General features: G+C 34.0%; 2 protein-coding genes and 1 long non-coding RNA gene across 4 annotated transcripts; 2 read left to right on the top strand and 1 right to left on the bottom strand.

Moving 5' to 3' along the window:
• Positions 1-737: 737 nt before the first annotated feature.
• LOC138891437 (uncharacterized) lies at positions 738-4,761 on the top strand. Of its 2 annotated transcripts, XM_070188533.1 has the most exons (8): positions 739-2,081; positions 2,332-2,535; positions 2,769-2,873; positions 2,983-3,048; positions 3,138-3,302; positions 3,676-3,750; positions 3,831-3,982; positions 4,543-4,761. In XM_070188533.1, exons 1-8 carry the CDS (start codon positions 843-845, stop codon positions 4,631-4,633), a joined length of 2,097 nt encoding a protein of 698 aa, XP_070044634.1. In that variant the 5' UTR covers positions 739-842; the 3' UTR covers positions 4,634-4,761. The 2 variants fall into 2 exon arrangements, with proteins under 2 accessions (XP_070044635.1, XP_070044634.1); XM_070188534.1 differs by lacking the exon at positions 3,831-3,982 and having other exon boundaries at positions 738-2,081.
• On the top strand, positions 4,636-8,771 carry LOC104116390 (uncharacterized). Its single transcript, XM_070188535.1, has 13 exons — positions 4,636-4,678; positions 4,782-4,851; positions 4,939-5,066; positions 5,148-5,204; positions 5,801-5,986; positions 6,098-6,190; positions 6,278-6,363; positions 6,436-6,502; positions 6,589-6,655; positions 6,761-6,897; positions 7,340-7,431; positions 7,991-8,057; positions 8,204-8,771. Exons 3-13 carry the CDS (start codon positions 4,941-4,943, stop codon positions 8,438-8,440), a joined length of 1,215 nt encoding a protein of 404 aa, XP_070044636.1. The 5' UTR covers positions 4,636-4,678; positions 4,782-4,851; positions 4,939-4,940; the 3' UTR covers positions 8,441-8,771.
• A 3,295-nt stretch (positions 8,772-12,066) lies between these two features.
• Positions 12,067-14,163, bottom strand: LOC104116387 (uncharacterized). The gene is made up of 3 exons (XR_690837.4): positions 13,727-14,163; positions 13,187-13,250; positions 12,067-12,382 (listed from the first exon to the last, which is right to left on the bottom strand). It is a non-coding gene; the product is annotated as an uncharacterized lncRNA (long non-coding RNA).
• Between the last annotated feature and the right edge of the window lie 6,160 nt (positions 14,164-20,323).

Here is a 20,323-nt window from a genome sequence, read left to right as displayed (position 1 = left end):
ATATATTAAATTTTAAATATTTAGGCACTATCTGGAAAGAGTCAGTTGAGATTGCATAAGCACATTTGACCTCCAACAATGGTGGTGACAGGGGCAAACATATTCTTGAATAAGATCACTTTTAAAAAAGTTTCTAGTCTCACAAATTCGAGGAATCTTTAATTTAAGTCTTTGCAAATAATATGTATCTTATCCATATTTGATTCACTTTTTAAAAATGCATTATCCAACCCATTTTTAATGGATAATATAGATGAATAATTATTTTTTATCCATTTTCACCGCTAGGTGTTGACCATGTCGACAGCGGTGAGGTGGAGCATGGGTTGGACTTTCTTGCTGCCAGCAGGTATGTTGCGTGTTTATCATATACTTTTTGTGATTTGCCTAATTTTAAATATCAGAGAGTGCTTGGGATCACCTCAAGCTAAGTAAGAGCCTTGCTTACACGCCTTTATAATTTTTTAAAACAAACGGAATTGACCATAGTATATATGATCTTGAAATAAATAATTTAATAGAAGCGGACACATGATTTGAAGTTTGCGGGTGCATTTTTTGATTCAACCAAAATTTACTTTGTATATAGAGTGTCAACTAATAATATATCACTTTTTTCTAAAGATATATGCATGTATACATGAAATTTTTGCCGAATTTTACGGGTGCCCGTGACCCTGTTCCGCCTTGAATGAGGTGCCTATAGTTTTCACCTTTTCATAAATCATAAGGTGTTGGTGGGAAACGATCTTCTATATATTTTCATTTAAACTGTCAGATAAACCACATTGTCACAGCTCCATACTCTTCCTAGTCTAGATCTCTCTCTCAAAAATACTGGCATGGATATTGTGTTGACTCAGTACCATAAGGTCCAAATGGAGGCCATTCTGGGGCCAAAATCGGAGCCATTTGAAACCTTCATTTCCAATCACATGGAAAGCTCTGAGGAAAAGGTTTCTGAGGCTAAGTCAATGTTCAACATGTTGAAGCACAAGGATCCTAACTCCCTTGCTCTTAAGCTTGCTATTGGCTCTTCCTATGACATTTATTCCCGTGAAAAGTGTACTGTCCTCTTAAAACAGTTGCTTACTGATGAGGATGACTTGTGCACTTGGAGCAATCTAAGCGTGTCAACTCAATTCACCATCAAATCAATCCTCCTTAATCGAATCATGTGCGAAGAATCAAGATTCATCATCCAAGAGCTCCGTGACACTGTTTCGAAGCTGGCTGCTTCACTTCTTCCAGATAACAATTGGCCTGAATTATTGCCGTTCTTGTACCAATGCCTCACTTCCACTTCAAACAACTACCTAAAGAGGTCAGCTTTCATGTTATTTGCGCAACTAGCCGAGGACATAGGTGAAACAATTGTCCCTTGTGTAAAAGATATGCACTCACTATTCTTAAATACACTGAATGATGATACCCTCGATCTAGATGTGAGGATCGAGGCCATGAGTGCTGTGTTCAACTTCATTAAGTGTGTATTGAGTCCAAATGAAAAGGAGTTGTTTCAGGATTTATTGCCAGGTATGATGAGGACGTTGACTAATGCATTGAGCAACAATGAGGAGAAGGCTGCAGCACATGAACCTCTGAAAGTTTTTATTAAGTTGGCGAAGAATGAGCCTAGGTTCTTCAGGAGGCAGCTAGTAGATGTGGTGGATATCATGTTTGAGATAGCAGAATCTGAGAGTTTAGATCAAAGAGCGAGACACTTTGCGGTTCTATTCTTTATAACTTTGATCGAGGCGAAGGAGAAGGCCGCAGGCACGCTGAAGAGATTGCCTTTGTTTATTAGCAGATGTTTTGCAATGTTATTAAAGTTATTACTAGATATTAAAGATGACCCTGCTTGGAATAGTGGCGAGAACGTGCATGATTATGCAGGGATATTGATCTGTGACCGCAAAATTGGCGAGGAGGGTTTACACCGGTTTTCTCTTGCATTACGAGGTGAGTTCACTACTCATATTGCAATAGAGCAGTTGTGTGCTTACTTGGCTGCCCCAGAATGGGAGAAGCGCCATGCAGCTCTCATTGCCCTTGCTCAGATTGCAGAAGGTTTCTCAGAGGTACAAGAATTGTCTTAGTTGTGTATTAGTTATGGCTATGGTTTAATTATAAGGCATATTACTTAACTCATTGTATTAATTAAGAGGTGTTTTTTGCTGGCCAACTGCTTAAATTTACAAGATAGTTTGCCCACATGCCCACAATTACTCTGCCAGAATGCTTTACTCTATGCTTTATTGTTTAAAGTTATCTCTTTCACTTTTTCTCTTACGGGATTACCTTGGAATCATAGCTTCTTTACTATTACAGGTGATGATTAAAAATCTGGAGCAAATGATGAATATGGTTTTAAACTGTTTCCAAGATCCTCATCCTCGAGTCAGATGGGCTGCTTGCTGGGCAATTTCTCAGTTGTTGATTGACTTCTCTCCGCTTGTGCGAGAACAATACCATAACCAAATATTCCTTGCATTAGCTTCAGCCATGGATGATTTTCAAAATCCTCGAGTGCAGGTTTGACCTGTGTGATACATAACATTTATGAATGCTGCTAGTCCTTTGCGTAAATGCCAGCAAAAGTTTTTATTCTTACTGCACCTTTGCAAGGGGGTTGCATATAGCATATAGTTGATGTTCTTTAACCTTGTCTAGGTTTAAGACCTGTTTTTAAATTTTTGTACTTTTTATCCACAGATATAATAACAGATAAACTAATTTGCTTCCTTTACTCTTTCGCATTTTTATAGGCATTTGCCACGGCAACTCTCTGCAACTTCTGTGTGCCTGACGAGCCAGAAACTTTGATACCTTACCTAGATGAGATAGTTAACAAACTGCTTGTACTTCTACAGGTGTGCAAATATAGAGGTCACCAAATTACTAAGTATGTCACTGCTGAGTGCTGACAAGTGCAAGAGACTAATGATGCCTTTTTTCGGATTTTTGTTGCTTGAAATGCAGAATAACAAACAAATGGTCCAAGAACAAGCATTAACTGCATTGTCTTCTATTGCTCAATCTGTTAAGGTATTAACTGGTGTATTTATTTTTGGCTCAGTACTATTTCTACTTATTTATGAATAATGAAGGCAAATATGTATATTATATGTCAACAGGAGCACTTCCGAACAAACTATGACACTGTTATGCCACACTTGAGAACTGTCCTGAGAAACGCACATCTTAATTCTAATCTCATTCTTCGTGCCAGAGCAATGGAGTGCATAAGTGTTGTTGGGATGGCTGTTGGCAAGGAGAAATTCAAAGATGATGTAGAGCAGGTCTCTTCTGCCAATTATGCCCAGTGGCTCCAGTACATCCTTTTTAGTACCACACTGAGGGAGTGCATAACACATAATAATTCCATCGATTGGGATTGCTTCCTTCATGTTTCATTTGTTATGCTTTGTCAGATGGCTTTACTGTAGCCAAAACACAGTATATCTCTTGCTCGAGTTACTACGTCTTTCAACAACAAAATAATGACAGGAATATCCTTATTCTTACCATTTCCATTATGGTCTCCCTCCTTTCCGCCTCTCTTGGCATTCTCTTCTTGTCTTGGCATGCGCTAGTGTGAGCTTATTTGCTTTTGGCCATTTCTCAACATAGAGCTTACTGTTATTTGTTTCCTTTTTGTTGTTTTCATTAAAGGTCATGGAAGTGCTTATGTCATTACAAGGATTACAAGCGAAGGTGGATGATCCTACTACTAAGTACATGCTAGGCGTATGTGTTAATCACTTGATTTTAATATCAAAAGTTCTTTATAGATTCGCCCCCCCTTTATTTTCTTTATTTCGTTGCAGGCCTGTACTAGAATTTGCAAGTGCATGGGACAGGATTTTCTTCCTTATATGAGTGTAATCATGCCATTTTTAATTAAATGTGCTGAACTTGAACCTGTTATGACCATATCTGCGAAGTTGGATTATGAATATTATGAGTTAGATGATAATGGGTAAGCTTTTGTCATTGAGATTTTTGGACTATGAAAAATATGAGTTAGATGATGATAGGTAAACTTTTATCATTGAGATTTGACCATCTCGGCGGAGCTTTTGATACTGTTAAGAAATGGAACTCAAGTTTAACTCAATCACAAAAGTTAGCTCATGAGGTGAAGATTATCTAAAACAATATAAGGAGATCAAGTCCCCCCTCCGCAACCAATGTGGGAATCTAACACACCCGGCACGCCTAGGCCTGTCAATTGGAGTATGGACAATATAATATTGGGTCCCAAATAGGATAAACCAAGAATTTAAATGGGGTTGGCTCTAATACTATGTAAAAAATGGACTTTGAGCCTGATTCAACCAAAAAATCAGCTCATGAGGTGAGGATTGTGCAAAATCATGAAACCAAGCCCCCCATCCACTACCTATGTGGGAATCTAACAACTATGATTGATGTCTAGTTCTTGCTTTGGATTCATCAAAAATGTGAAGCCTATTGGGGAGAGGTGGTTATCAAGGACAGGGTGTACCTAGGATCTTACTTAAGCTTTACATCTTGCAGTATAGTGAAAATCAAGCTTGGAGATAAAACGATGTTCAAGAAAGGAGATGTCCCAGAGGAGAAAGTTGTAGCCTGTGATATGCTATGCTAGTACAGTGATATATTGCAGGAAGACTTCTACCCATGCACTTCCCAGGTTGGCCTGAATGATCGATCACCTTCATGTTTTCTTTTTCTCATGTGCTGTTAAGTGAGGTCAAATTGAACAAGGGATATCAATGACTTCATGCATGAAGCAGGTTATTTCAATCTTTGTTCCGCTTTTGAAATTCTATATCCACAATCCTATCAGGAGATCTGCTGTTGTTGGTAGAGTTCTCATTTTCATATGGTTTCTTTGTTTTTCATGTGAATTGTCTATTTGCTGATGCAATTTTCTTATTTTTGCTGTTTAAGCAATGCCCATCCTGTTGCGTTCTGCTAACCTGGCTTTTGAGAAAGGGACTGCTCAAGGTGAAAGTGAGTCATATTTCACGAAGTTGTCAAACTATATAATACTGGCTTTGGTAGAAGCTATGCATAAGGTTGTCCTTAACATCTGTACTTATGTTGTTCCTTCTTTTTTGGATAATGAGAAAGTGATACGTGATGTGTTATCTCAACAGGAGCATGTGACAGAAATCTGCGCAATCATGTTGGGAGAATTGAATTATTGCCTGCAGGTTGGTTATGTTTTAAGACAGGTTTTTCTTTAATTGATGATCCATGTTTGCAGTGTTCTCCTATAACTGATATGTTTCTTTTGAACGCTATATATTCCAGTATGATCAACATGTTGGCCTTTACATTCCCAAAACAGTAAAAAAAAACCAATTTTAATTTTATGAGCATTCTTGATATATGACCCCATTTCTTTTCCTTCAATAGAGATCTAAACAAGACAGTCATCCAAATCAGTTTTATTCTACTAGAATAAAAAAGAAAGCTTAGTACATCTCTTATACAAAGGAAAACATGGGTACAAAGAGCAATGACTTGCACGCTAATATGTCCAGGGGATCAAGCCAAGTACGAGCTCCTTATTTGATTCTTACTTGTGTGGATACAAGCATAATTTATACCATATAAAAATGCTTAAAAATGGATGTGTGGAATCAATTTTTTCACAGATGGGGTAATCATAAAGTTCTCTTGACATGACAAGGTAACACTAGAAAGTCTTACAAACAGCCTATGGCTATTATTTAGAATGTTCCATTAGTATTGTCAGAGCAAGGAAAATTTTCTGTTATTATGGTCCTTTTGTATCTTCTTTCAGATTTGTAGACCACTTCCCACTGAAGGTCAGGTTCGTAGCATCGTTAATGAGATAAAGCATGTAATTACAGAAAGTTCAAGTAGAAAACAAGCACTCACAGAGAGAGATAAACCGGAAGACTTTGATGCTGAGGAAGCAGAATTGTTAAGGGGGGAAAGAGAGCAAGAAGAAGAAGATTTTGAGAATGTATGTTCTATAGAAGAACGGAGTTCAGACATAAGCATACCGTGTTTTCCTTTTACAAGCATTTCACTTTGAATCTACCATTATTTTTAAATCCATCTAACTTATTATTAGGTTGGTGAAATATTGATAACATTGATCAAAGCTTTCAAGGATGCTTTCTTGCCTTTCCTTGAGGAGTTGTCACCATATTTGTTACCTATGTGGGTAAGTCATAACCTCTAAACCTTCTAGATTGTTTTTTATTATATATATTATTGTTTTCCACATTGAATTTTTCTTGCTTTTATGAAGGCCAAGGAGACAACAACTAATGAGAGATGTACATCTATTTGTATCTTCGATGCTCTTGTGGAGGTGTGCCCTGAAGAAGCTCTAAAGTACGTCGATTTGTATGTTTTTTTATCTAATGCTAATTCTCACTTTTGATAGTTACTTCTTGTGAAAATTAGGTACTATGATGTTTGTCTTCCATTAATTCTTGATGCAAGCAATGACGAAAATCTAGCTGTTAGACAGGTTTGTACATCTTTAGCAGTTGTAACAGTTTTCAGTCAAGTTGCATTTACTATTTGATTTGTCGGAGAACCATATGTCATGTTCAGGCTGCTTTTTATGGACTTGGGCTGTGGGCGGAATATGGTCGTTCTTCTTTCAAACCTTTTGTTGTAGGCATGTTATTGTTGAATGTGATACTTAGACCATTTTCTACATGGAGAAGGGGACCAAGAAGTGATATGTTTTTTGTGTTTACTTACATCTTATGACCTGAACCAGAGGCTCTGTCAAGGATCAAAGTAGTGATAATGCATACGAATGCTCTTGAACCTGAGAATGAAAAAGCATATGATAATGTTGTTTCTGCACTTAGTAAGATATGTCAGTTTCATGGTGAAAGTATTGACTTAGCCCAGGTATGTTCTTTTATTTGTTTATGCATTCTTACACCTTCAGCTCATATACACTTGAGTTGGCATTCCAAAATTTCAGTTATAAATTTGGGGTAATTCATTGCATGCATATATCATATAGTTTGAGAAATATCATAATGTTTCGCATTATTGTTTTTCAATATTTATGTTATAGATTTAGAAACTAAAAGACAGTAAGTCAAGTGAATCATCCCCACAATTCCCAAAGACTGCGAATATACTCCGCCATGTTTTAACCATACATATAGAGATTTACAAGAGTTTCCTATTAGTCATTTCTTGTTTATTTATTTGCTTTACCCTTTTAGTCGAAAGGAGTTTTGGTTGTTAAGCAATGAGGACTATTCTATAACTGACTTAAATTGACTAATAATTTACTGTGATTGTAATTTCCCCAGAATTCTTATTCCAAGTCATTTGGTAGGTTATTCCAGTTTGGTTGAATTGCCTGCCTATAAAAGGTGACTTGGACGAAGCCAAAGATGTTCATGAACAGTTGTGTTCAATGGTCGAAAGGTACTGGAACTGGATTGGTTTGCTCTAGTATTTATACTCAATTACTCTTTTACTCTGGATTGGTTTTGTTACCTTGGCATTGATAATTAAGGCTGTTTAATGGGGTAAACCGATTATATTTACTTTTAGCAGTTGCTTTACATTAAGTTGTTGATGAGAAATGTTTTCTGTAGATATAATTGTGATTGTTCTTAACGGAAGAATGTACATTTTAAATGAACTTTGTAATTTCAGATTCAGGGAAAACTAAACAAAACACATCTTCCAAACGTTTGAAGCAATATATTAATATTGTTGTAACTAGTTTACAACTTAATGATATTGCAGCAGGAACAATTTTGATATATTTGGCATAACAAAATTTCATTAGGCGGTGAAACCATTTAATTGTTATTGAATTAATGACTTCTCTTATATGGGGATTTGACTTGACAGAAATCATCTAGTTGGTGGTTGTTAGTGGGATTTATCTATGTTTTCAATTAGCAATTCAAATCTATCAACATTGTCCTTGCAAACTATAGTATGTTTTTGCAAACTATAATATTCTCAATTTCAGGTCAGACAGAGAAGTTTTAGGCTCCAACTATCAGTACCTTCCAAAAGTTGTTTCAATTTTTGCAGAGGTTAGTTTGAGATTACAACCTAAACTTCATTTAGATAGTTTATTGATCTACCAACATGTTTATCTCATGATATTTGTGGCATTTTTATTGAAGTAACCTTTATATCTCTGTAGCCATCCAGTAATTGGAAGTTGCTTCTTCTGTAGGTTCTATGTGCCGGAGAGGATCTTGCTACTGAAGGAACTACAAAACGCATGATTAATCTTTTGAGGCATTTTCAGGAAACAATACCACCAGCTACCTGGGCATCAACACGGTCATTGCTATTGCCTCAGCAAGAGATGGAGTTGGAATCCGTTTTATCAGCGCCTAAGGAAGATTTTAACATTTTAACCCATGCAATGAAACTTATAGTCTTTTGCTGTGGGAACCAAATATTTTGATCTGTTATTGGCCTGTCCAGGTGCGATAATGCTCAGGGTTGGTTAAATGTGTTAGTTCAGGGTCGGTTATGGAGATCGACTCTTGCAAAGTTCTGGACTAGTCATTTTCTTTCTTTTAAATTACATCTATTTACAGTTCAAGTGGTTGTTTTTTCTTTTATTTCTCATGTTTTCGCTTGTAGTTGTTTATCTGTCCTGTTTTCCAAATACTCCACTAGCCTCCAAAAACATTTATCTTGCCCATGATTGTTGTATTACGTATTAAATTCATTAAACACCTCTCTGGCCTTATAATTGTAAACAACATCAATGCAGAAGAAAATTATCCTTTCATTGAGTCCTGTTAGGAGCTTACTATGGTTGAATGTAATGTGAAAATTATAGCGGAAGTAATCTATAACTATATTATTATAAAAGCATGAATACAATGTCGGTTTACAAAAATAGCCTTATAATATTAAGCATAATAACTCATAATAAAAGGACATAACCGAAATTCTAGATATTAGCCTTATAATCATATTAGTTTTAGGACATAATACTACACGTTAAGAATCCTACATGATTACCTTTAGGAATGCAATTAGTATAATTACTTTGGGCATAGACATATAATACTACATGTTAGCATGTATACCTGATACATTTAGGAACACGTTATGTTTCCTTTTAATATAATTACTTTCGGGGTAGAGACATATTTTTAGTCATGTAATCCTATTACTTTTAGGATATATTTCTTAAAAATTCTTATTACTAATTTAATTTGAAAACTATTATAATGTCCTATTACTAATTTAATTCAAAAATATATTATATTGTCCAAATTCATTTAGAAAAAGGAGAGCATATATTATTATAAAAGCACAAATACAATATTAATATACCAAAATAGCCCTAAAATATTAAACGGAAGAATTCATAGGGAAAGGACATCACTGTAATAACCTATTTTTTGGACTACAATACCTTCTGTGCTAATTTTTAATATTTAAGATTTTAAAATTAATAAAATTTTGTCTATTAAATTCTTATTAAAAATATGTAAGAAGGTTTAAAATCAATTTCACAAGAATCCTCCGTATTGGCAATACATTACCACTACATAATGTCCAATACCAAAAAAAATAAAAGTAATATTAAATGAATTGCATAAAGAGTTGCAATTGAGAAAAAAATACCCCCACGATAATATATTTTTATATTATATTTGAACTATCTTTTAACTCAAATAATATTTTTTATCAATTTTTTGTGTAATATTAAAAAATACCCAATTATTAAACAACAACTAAGAAAATATTTAAGAATATAAATGTGTGAGAAAGAGAAAATAAAATAGTTGGTAAGAGTCAATACCACTAATGATTCTACAAATATAAAGGTCTAAAAGTGAAATGTCATATCAATCTTTTACTCTTTGAAAATAAAATTTATGGTGGATAAAATTATAATTAAAATTAAATATTCAAAACAAGAGATGAACTAATATTAAGATCTGAATCAACATAGAATAAATTATTTTTATGTTAAAATCAAATAATTAAATCTTTTAGATAATTATTTAGCAAGAAAATCCAATTCAATTATTTTTAAAATTCATCATATGAGTAAAATTCTTATTTTAGTTTAAAAAAATCTTAGGGTACATAAATTTATTCCATAAAAAGAGCATTAGAACACAAAGTAAAAAGGTTAGTATACTTGCAAATATCATATCAAGTGGCATGACACTGTTAGCAATAATAACAAGTGGTATACCAACAACGATTTTATTGTGAGGCTACCCACTTTAGATTTGATATACCTCATCAACAACTTAATTAACCATCACAAATATATCAAAGCAGAGCAATGATGCTAAATTTATAAGGTAAGCAAAATTGATAATAGGGGATGAAACACTTATGGCTAAGTGTCAAACAATTGAAACAATAGATATATTGGATATTAATGAACCGTTTGGTGAAAAATTAATGGTTTGGGAAGTGATTTCTGTCAAGTACTATCAGTAGTTTCAAAATCGACAAAAGCATGGACTATAAAAGCTAGCTTGCCAAAGTTATACTTTTGGTCTCAAATGAAAAAGATTCAACTGACAAGAAATATAAAGTAAGAACAGATCCAGTATTCAGTGTCTTTTTGCTTCGTCTCGGAAACGAAGAAGAGCATCCAATAAAAGATGATTTGGTTCTTCCTGAACACTTGGTTATCAACCCCAATGGTAATAGTAGTGCATTTAATAAGAGAAATATTTCTATCATTAGATTAAAACGCAATTTGAGCAAATCGCATGATAGAATTAAAAAGATATCTTAGCTAGCAGAAATGAATATGTTGATCAACTAAATAAAAGGTGGATTGAATAATTTTATAGTAAAAATAAAATATTTTTCAGTTTTTGACTCAGCAGAAAATGATACCAATAATAATTACCAAAAAGAATACTTAAATACTTTAATACCAAATTGCCTTCTACCATACATGTTTGTTGTGAAGTTTATTATTTCTTACGTATGTAAGTGTCACCGTATATAAAATAGACTAAGTTAAAATTGATCTTCCATTGTATATAGGTTGATTTTGAAGAAAAGTATGCCCGTCATGCTACTGAAAAACTTAGATACGCCGAATAGCTTATGTAATAGCACACTGATGATATATAGAAGTTTTGACAATAACGTTATACATGCAAAAATTATGATATTGGTCAATGTGTTTCTAAATATATTCTTATCCCTAAATTCAACTTTCGTCTTCTGAAACTAAAGAATATCCTTTTAAATTTGTGTGAAAATAATTTGTAGTATGTTTATATTTTGCAAATATAATAAATAAAGCATAAGGACAAACATCCTAAATATTGGACTATATTTATCGCAATATATTTTCTTGCACGAACAACTGTATGTTGCACTTTCAAGAGGGATATCAAGATCGACAACAAAAGTTCTGGTTAAGACAAAGCAACCAAAGCATTAGGAGGAAACATACACGCACAAAAATATTGTCCACAAAAAAATGTTCGTTAAAATACCATCACATTAAATACCTTTAAACTATAATACACAATTATCTAACTAACATGACAAAATTGATCATTTGTGTAAACTTTGAAGATGTCCTTGTTTCAAATTCATGTATTATGCTAATATAATAATATTTTTCTACATTTAGATGATTATTGTATTATTATAAATAAAATTTCTCTTATTAATTAAATTTTATTATTTTTTCATATAAATAAATATTTAAACTATCACGTGTCATTATTAACGTGCAACGCATGTTCATAGATACTAGTTAGTACTAAATGTCAGAGGAGGTATCTAAAGTGTACCCCTAAATAAAGTTTGGAAAAAAAATCATAAGCCTAAAGATTTGGTAGATGCAAACGTTACTCCTTCATTAATTGCTGATGCCAAATAATTTGCTCCTTTTGCTCTTTGGTGTTTTCATAGGCATGTTGTCATGACCCAATTTAGGATCATGACCGGCACTTAAGAGTTAGTGCCCCCAAGTAAGCCTCATCGATATTTTACAGAAAATCGGACAGAGTTTCCTCTATTTTAGGACTGTTCAAAAATTTACCCTGTCTCAAAAATTAACAACAGAACCAATCTATATCAACCAAATATCTCATAATCTTCATCAACTAATCAAACAGTTCTTCACCACTGTTAATCAATAACTTGCAACACAATAATCTTAAATTCATCTCCAAAACACTATAAGAGAATCTAATACTAGTCATGGGTCTAATAATGAACGAATACGCATGACACTAATAAAATGACTATAGAGTGACTCTAAGAGTTCAAAAGGAGAGAACATAGCAAATAAATAAACTCTTCGCCCACAAGAACAAATGCGGGGCTCACCAGGAACTATCAACTCGTGTACTCTAATTAACGAAATTCTCGCTCGCGTCAACTGCTGTCTCTATGAAAAAAATAACGGGGAGTGAGTCGCTAGCTCAGTGAGTAATAACACTTAGCCACAATCGTTTTTAATGGGGACAAGTCAGAAAACATGCCTTTATAATAATAATAATCAGAAACTATCATGAGAATAAAATGCTCTCTCAAAAACGGTAAATATAATCAGTCTATTCATGTGTTTCCTGTAACCGGAATCAATTTAACAAATCGGTAATAAACTCGGTAAATATTGTCTCATAGAAAATCTTTATATTTGGGAGGTTTCCAAGAAAGGATCATGTAATCTATATCACTGTGTGGACCCCTTCGTAAAAGGAGTCAAATATAACTTGTAGGTCCCTACTCGAGGGAGAACTGTAACTGTATGTTAGTTCTACCTTCCCACTAGCGAGGTCTATAACTGTACTCGATAATCGGTAAATACAAGGTGCACCAGGTCTAACGAACCCGTCGTTAGCTACGGGATCCTTCAAAGTCTCCTCCCATTTATACTTTTTTTTGTAAACAGTAAATATTCACATGGAAACATTTTCAAAATAGTACAGGGCATTTCAATTCTTATCAAATTATGTAATCCAATTTCGGTAACGGTAATCATATCTCAAGTAACAGTAAAACATGTCTAGTAATAATGAGAATCTTTTAAATAATTGTAAACATCTCAAGTAAACTATTCAATACCATATCAAGTAAATGACTTGTCCCACATGCAATTTCAAACATTCAATAACACAATTTATTTTCAAAATAACGTATAAACTATGCAGGTTATGAAAACACAAATTGCAGTAAGATTACTACTCACAGTACTCGTGCTGAAATACCAAATGCTTCACCTCGAGCAATTCATACAACTTCCTCCAATCAATCTATAATTACATAATATCGATCTCATGTTAGTTTCCATGTTTAGGCTAATTCATTGCTAATTTAGAATGCCCAACCCTCGAGGTTTCATATTTGACTCTTAATTCGCCAAATTATATTTACCCACATATAAATAATTACTAATCTATCAACTCCAACCTATTTATATAATTTATTAGTCCAATTTCATAAAGTTCTATTGATTCTTTAGGAAGAAAATTCTCAATTGTGTGAATGAACTAGTGAAATTTCTATTACTTTGTAGAATCTTCTAATCATGAGAATCGAAATTAAAATCTATCAGAAGAAGAAGCTCAAGTAGTACCCGTAAGACACAGTGAATGCTTAAGATTCCTCAACAGATTGTTAAATATTAACAAAAATTATACATATCTTTCCTTGTTTCGCTGACTTTTGCCAATCTCCTTATTTAACTTTAACCATTAAAATATATTCTCAAATTTGTGGAATACAGTACCTTAAGATTTGAACAAATAATGACCGGAAGTGGCTTCTTCTGCTGCACCAAGCTTTTTCCCCAACTTACCTTCTGTATTTTTTTTATTTTTGTCTTAACCCTTGACCCTTCAAAATCTCTTTTTGCTTCTGGTTTAGTCTTACCCAGCAAACCCTTTTCCCTTTCTTTCTTTTTGATTTTGGCCAGAGAAAGGGGCTTCGGTCCTTTTATTCTTTTGTTTCTGTTAGCGTAGGGCTTTGCCCCTATTTCATCTTATATTGTTTTTTTTTGGGGGGTAAATTACTTAATTATCTTTTTTGGTAATGAGGAGAATTACACATGTGTTGCTGTAGCTCTCTGCTTCTTCTGGGTGCCGGGCAAGCCAGAAACTTTGATACCTCACCTAGATGGAATAGTTAACAAACTGCTTGTACTTCTATAGGTGTGCAAATATAGACACCAAAATATATGTCACGATTAACAAGTACAAGAGACTAATAACGTCTTTTTCGACTTTTTGTTGCTTGAAATTCAGAATGACAAACAAATGATCCAACAAGAAGCATTAAGTGCACTGGCTTCTATAGCTGAATCTGCTAAGGTATTAACTGGTGCATTTATTCTTGACTCAAATCTGTTTCTACTTATATTAGCTGTTGGCAAAGAGAAATTTAGAGATGACGCAAAGCAGGTCTTCTACCAGTTATCCCAGTGGACCCACTGCATCTTTTTTAGTTCCATAATAATGGGATGCTGAACACATATCTTGATGCCATTGATTTGGATGTCTTTGTTCTTGTATCATTTGTTATGCTTTGTCAGATGGCTTTACCATATACAAAAATATAAATGGAATTTCACTTTTTCTTAACATTAAACCAATTACGTATTTGTCTATTTGAAAAAACATAAAACAGGCCCTAGATATGATTCTTGTGAATTGAGCTTCAACTAAGTTTTTCTTTTTAATTCCCTTATGGGAGGCTTGCAAGGAGGAAGATATTTTGGATTTTTGAGTTTCCTCAGAGAGGACTTATAAAAGAAAATATTTTGGATTTGGAATTTGATGTATCAAGGAAAGACTTCAAAGTAAACGAAAGAAGACAATATATATACTTTTTGATATTTGTTTTTTGAATTTTCTTGAAAATGATGCTTTTGTAAAGATTTTCGGTCAACTGTGACCCAAGTGGCTAGGCTTGACCGATTCATCCAGCTAAGGACAAGAGAAACCGGACCCATAACAAGTTGCCTGCGTATCTTGACACAAGGTCAAGTATCAATTAAGTTCTATTCACACTATATAGCTTGGGTCAAGTATCAATTAAGTTCTATTCACACTATATAGCTTCAAGTTAGTTCCATTAATTATACACCACAAAATTAAGGATATGCCTTTTTATGGTAAAAATTGCATGGGGCGCCCTATTTGGTCGCCCCTTTTTAACTTATACCCGTTTATTTTTTCGTTTGCATCCGTACCCATTCATTTGTTAAAAGCATTTTAAAAAGACCATTTTGCCCTTTTTTTTAAATAAAAGACTATTGACAAACTGCAGGACAAAAACTTAAGCATATTTAGGCTGAAGTTTTAGCAAATAAACTAAAAAACTTCAGCTTGTTTAAACTATGGGTGTTTAACGGGCGGGATGGGATGGGGTGGACACAAAAAAATCAGCCCGTCCGTTTAACGTTCCGGGCTGAGTTAGCGGGCTTTTAGCGGGCTGTACTTTTTCGGGATTTTTTTTGTCCGTCCGGGTTCGGGCTTAGCGGGCTGGACGGGTCGTGCAATTTTTTTTTATTTTTTTTTAAGTAAATTTTATTTTTCTTATTCAATGTTATTGATACTTAAGTGTTTGCAAACTTTTAAGACTTAGAATTAAACTTTGAAGTTTAAAGTTTTAAATTTGAAATTTGAATTTTATAATTTTAAAATTGAAATTTGAAAGTAAGTGGCTACAAAAAATTATTTAATAAGACCAATAGGCAATATGTAAGGATCAAGCTCCGAAAACTTTCATTTGATATTTTTATTAAATAATATATAATACTTCAAATTAAGTTGCAAGTTCTTTATTGATTTTGTTATTTTTGAACTTGCAAATTAAAAGTTTACAACAATTATAAAAAAAAAATAGTATATCACATACTTTGCATCATTTTTGTAAGTTCATCCATGTTAACATGAGGTTCTTGGTTTCCGGCATTGGTTGAATCAGAACCATAAACCATTATATCTCCAATTTCTTGGTCTTCCGCTTCATCTACCTCGTCACGCCCTTGACTTCGCCGTTCTGATCTTATCCAATCTTTGAAGTACACTAGAATTTTCAAAGCGTTGTTGCCCAATGAATGACGAGTATCTCCTAGTTGTTGCCTTGCTTGGCTAAATGCGCTCTCTGATGCGACTGTTGAAATCGACACATTTAGTATGTCTAGAGCCATGGCCGAAAGAATAGGAAATTGATTTGAGTTGCTCCTCCACCAACCCAGTGGTAGAAATTCCTTTGTGCGGGGCTCTGCTGACTTTTGTAAGTAGAATTGAAGTTCATCAATATTCCTGCTACTGGTTTGTTGATGCTCCCCTAGTGTAGAACAAATCAAATAATCTTCAACACCATCATTATCATCCAAAGCACTGGTCTCAGATGTTGAAACTGAACTTGAAGGAATATTTGCATCTACAACAAAAGAAGCATCAACAATATTAGCATAATAATTATATAATATTTCTAAATGTTTGTGTAGATCAGAAATACAGGTGTCAATATCAGGAGTTTCAGTTGGTCCAATATCCATATAAGAATATAAAGCACTGATTAATTGGCGACAAGTGACCATTTTGATAGAAGGGTTTAAAATAGAACCAATTAGGTAAATAGGGGGAATTGGGTAGAAATAATTTTTAAACTTATCTAGCATAGATTCAACAACAGAAGTATATCCTTCTTTCTTCTTCAAATTATGTAGTAAAAGAGAAATTTCAGCAATATGAACTAAACCATTTGCAATAGTAGGATAATAAGCTCCAGAAAACTCAAGTGTAGCCACATAAAATTTTTGTAAAAACTTTACAACATCTTCAATGACATCCCAAGTTCTAGATATTAACAAACGGCTAGGATCGGTACAATGAGAATTAGCAACTTCAGTTATATGCATTCTATATTTATAACAACATTTTAAGAATAAATAAGTATAATTTCACATAGTAACTATTTCTTCATGCATGAGTCTTGATTTTAGTCTATAGTGTACATATTTTTCTTTAAATGAATTTGACCGTTGGCAATGGTCCAGAAAAAAAACCCGTTAAAAATCGAGCTGAACCGGGCTGTAACCCGTTAAAACTCTGTTAACGAGCTTAGCAGGTTCCGGTGCACCGGTATCAAAAAACTGTTCGTTTGAAACCTGCTCCCCGCCCAACATGTCCCAGCCTGCCCCCCTCTCCCCTGCCCCCCTCCCCACGCTACAGTACCGGGCTGAACTGGGTTGTAAACGGGTCAGCCCGACCCGATTAACAGGTATAGTTTAAATTGAAGTTTCGGATAAAACTCAGGACAAAACTGTAGATTGCGTTACAAAACATCAGCATGTTTTGGTATGAAAATTTAGCAAATGAACTAAATAGCTTCAGCATGCATTAGCAAAAACTCTTTAGAAAATTACATACTGCAAAACAAAAACTTAAGCATATTTAGTCTGAAGTTTTAGCAAATGAACTAAAAAACTGCAGCATGTTTAGTCTGAAGTTTTAGCAAATGAACTAAATAACTTCAACATGTTTTATGTGAAGTTTTAGCAAATGAACTAAATATCTTCAGCATGCGTTTAGCAAAAACTAATTAAAAAATTACATACTACAAGACAAAAACTTAAGCATGTTTAGTCTGAAGTTTTAGCAAATGAACTAAAAAACTTAAGCATTTTAGCCTGAAGTTTTAGCAAATGAACTAAATAACTTAAGCATGTTTAGTCTGAAGTTTTAGCAAATGAACTAAATAACTTAAGCATGTTTAGTCTGAAGTTTAAGCAAATGAACTAAATAACTTCAACATGTTTAGTCCGAAGTTTTAACAAATGAACTAAATAACTTCAGTATGTTTAGACTGAAGTTTCGGATAAAATTTATGACAAAATGTAGACTGCAGGATAAATAACTTCAGCACGCACTAGCATGAAGTTTTAGCTTCAAGGTGAAACAACTTCATGCAAGTGTGATTCTGAAGATGAATCTAGACAAGTTTCTGATTTTTTTTATAAAGTTGCTGAGAGGAAAGGAGGAGATCATTTTATATCTTTTGCCAGGGGTGTAATTGTCATATTATTATGGATTTTTTGTGAGATGGCTACCAAATAATTAATTTTAAAAAATAGGGTACGGATTAAAAGGTGGCACAAATATAGGGTACGACTGCAAATCCCCATTTTTTGTCCTCGTAATATTTGGTAGAAGTTTTGGCTTAGTCCTTTTATACATTTATTTATATTTATTCTATTGTGGTAAAACCCATCTATATTGTGGATTACCAACAATAGAATAAATATAAACAAATGTATAAAAGGACTAAGCCAAAACTCTATATTGTGGATTACCAACAAAGGAGAAAAAGTATTTTAACAATTAGAAAATTACTGCATTATCCTAAAAGGAATGACAACCTCCGGGGCAAAGTCGAACATCAAATTCACAAGTTTTTAAAATAAAACTGATTATTCTACTATAAAAATAAAACAAAAACATAAACTTTATGTTTGGTCCAGCTTGCGCCCAATGCTCACGTCCAAGTCTTTTAATCAACAGCCATAAGAAAATATGGTCACTTAAACAATGTTCATCAAAAAGTGAAAGTATCACTTTGTTGTAGCTTTCATTTGAACATTTCCATGGAAAGATTTGTGTATTGACTTAAAATATATTACAATTTATTTTGGAACTGTCCGTTTCTTTCACTAAAGTTGCTAAATTTGGCGTGAAAAAAGGAACAAGTTGCCCCAAATCCACGGTGTTCAAAGTGAAAAATATTTTCTACAATCCGAAAAAGAATTATGTTCATTTAGAAAAACTTACTCATAATTGATGTTTACATTCAGATCATATGCATGTATCATAGTTAAGTGTGATAAATTAATCTAAAAACACATACTGTATTAAGTTAATCATGCTTAAGTGATCTTTGGAGACATTATTAGCTGGGAATCAAAGACTAATTTATAACAACCACACAAAATTGAAAAAAACTGTTCTAAACCAAAAGAAAATGCTCTTTATCTTTTTTAATTAAAAAATGCTCACTTATTCTCATAATATCATTCAAACAGTAGCAGCAACTTTGACAAGTCAAAGAAACTATCCTCCTATATATTTGTGCATAGGCTTTTTCTTAAATTTCGTAACCAACTTTTGAACTCCTTTGTGCAAACATGGGCAACAAACAACTCTCAGTTGTGCTCTTTGTCTTTGCCTGTCATGAACTTGCTTTGTCTTCATCCACATTACCTCAATTGTGCAACAAAGATCAAAGTATTTCCCTTCTAAAATTCAAGCAGGTTTTAAAACTTACTCATGGCCATTGGGACTACTTCAAATGCAATTGTGGATTAATTATCATAGATCAAGCTAAGAATTTTAACCATCAAAGAAATATAAACAAACAGTTAGAGCAAAAGACAATGAATTTCATTGATGATTGATAAGATTCTACCACAAAGCATAATAGAAATAAAAACACTGGAAACATGAGCAAAAATAATTAAAAAATCCCGAACTAGCCACTAGTTGATCTACACTAGGCTAGGAGGCTTAAGGCGGGAAGGACTAGGTGCTTGGTTTTTGGCTTGGAGGAGTTTCAGCATATTTTGAAGAATGCCATCATTCTTCTCCTTTTCTCTTGCCAGCTCAGTTCTGAGAGCATCTTCCTCAGTCTCAACCTCTGCCAACCTCTTCTTCAGCCTCTCAATCTCAGCATCCTTAGCCCCATTTTCTTGCACCAAGGCTCGCACCTTGCTATTCACTGGTACCTTCTTGGATGAACCAGGTTCTTTAGGAGTGGCATGGACTTCATAGTCACAAGCAATCAGAGTATTTGCCCCAAAATGATCCTTACTTATACCAACCTCCCACTTCTTTATAGGTACCTTGAAATGTGCAAGCACAACTGTGAGAATGAAGCCATAGGGAATGGCATGAGTCTTGGTGCCATTTAGAACCCTATCAAGAAACTAGATTATAAACCGAGGACAATTAATTTGCCTCCCACTGTCTAAACACTCTATAAGGACCAAGTACATGAATTTGCAATGTGCCTCGTTTCCTGCCTTGGCAAAACACATTTGTCGACAAATTCGAACATCACCTTGTGGGGTGGATTCATCTCACTCTTGTACACAACCTTGGGCTCAACTTCCTCCTCATTGTCATTAAATTTTCTGGTAATTGCAAGGGCAGTAGGAAGATTTTCTAGGCTTGGCCACTTAAGCTTTGTATAGTCATTGTACCCCTCAGCAGGTACACCCAGAATTTCTCCCAACCCCTTTACATCGAAGGAGACTTGCACTTCTTTCACTATACTGGTTACCCTTCCATCTTCCACCTCACCATTTGCCATAAACTCAACA

This window comes from Nicotiana tomentosiformis, chromosome 11 (assembly GCF_000390325.3).
Source record: "Nicotiana tomentosiformis chromosome 11, ASM39032v3, whole genome shotgun sequence".
NCBI lineage: Eukaryota > Viridiplantae > Streptophyta > Magnoliopsida > Solanales > Solanaceae > Nicotiana > Nicotiana tomentosiformis.
This window is presented reverse-complemented; position numbering and strand designations above follow the sequence as displayed.

Excerpts from the sequence above, each read along its gene's own strand:
- LOC138891437 (XM_070188533.1), top strand. The coding sequence starts at position 843 with ATGGATATTGTGTTGACTCAGTACCATAAGGTCCAAATGGAGGCCATT. Across the intron at positions 2,874-2,982 it reads AACTGCTTGTACTTCTACAG|AATAACAAACAAATGGTCCA; the intron begins GTGTGCAAATAT and ends CTTGAAATGCAG. Across the intron at positions 3,049-3,137 it reads CTATTGCTCAATCTGTTAAG|GAGCACTTCCGAACAAACTA; the intron begins GTATTAACTGGT and ends ATATGTCAACAG.
- LOC104116390 (XM_070188535.1), top strand. The coding sequence starts at position 4,941 with ATGCCCATCCTGTTGCGTTCTGCTAACCTGGCTTTTGAGAAAGGGACT. Across the intron at positions 5,205-5,800 it reads AATTGAATTATTGCCTGCAG|ATTTGTAGACCACTTCCCAC; the intron begins GTTGGTTATGTT and ends ATCTTCTTTCAG. Across the intron at positions 7,432-7,990 it reads TTGTGTTCAATGGTCGAAAG|GTCAGACAGAGAAGTTTTAG; the intron begins GTACTGGAACTG and ends TCTCAATTTCAG.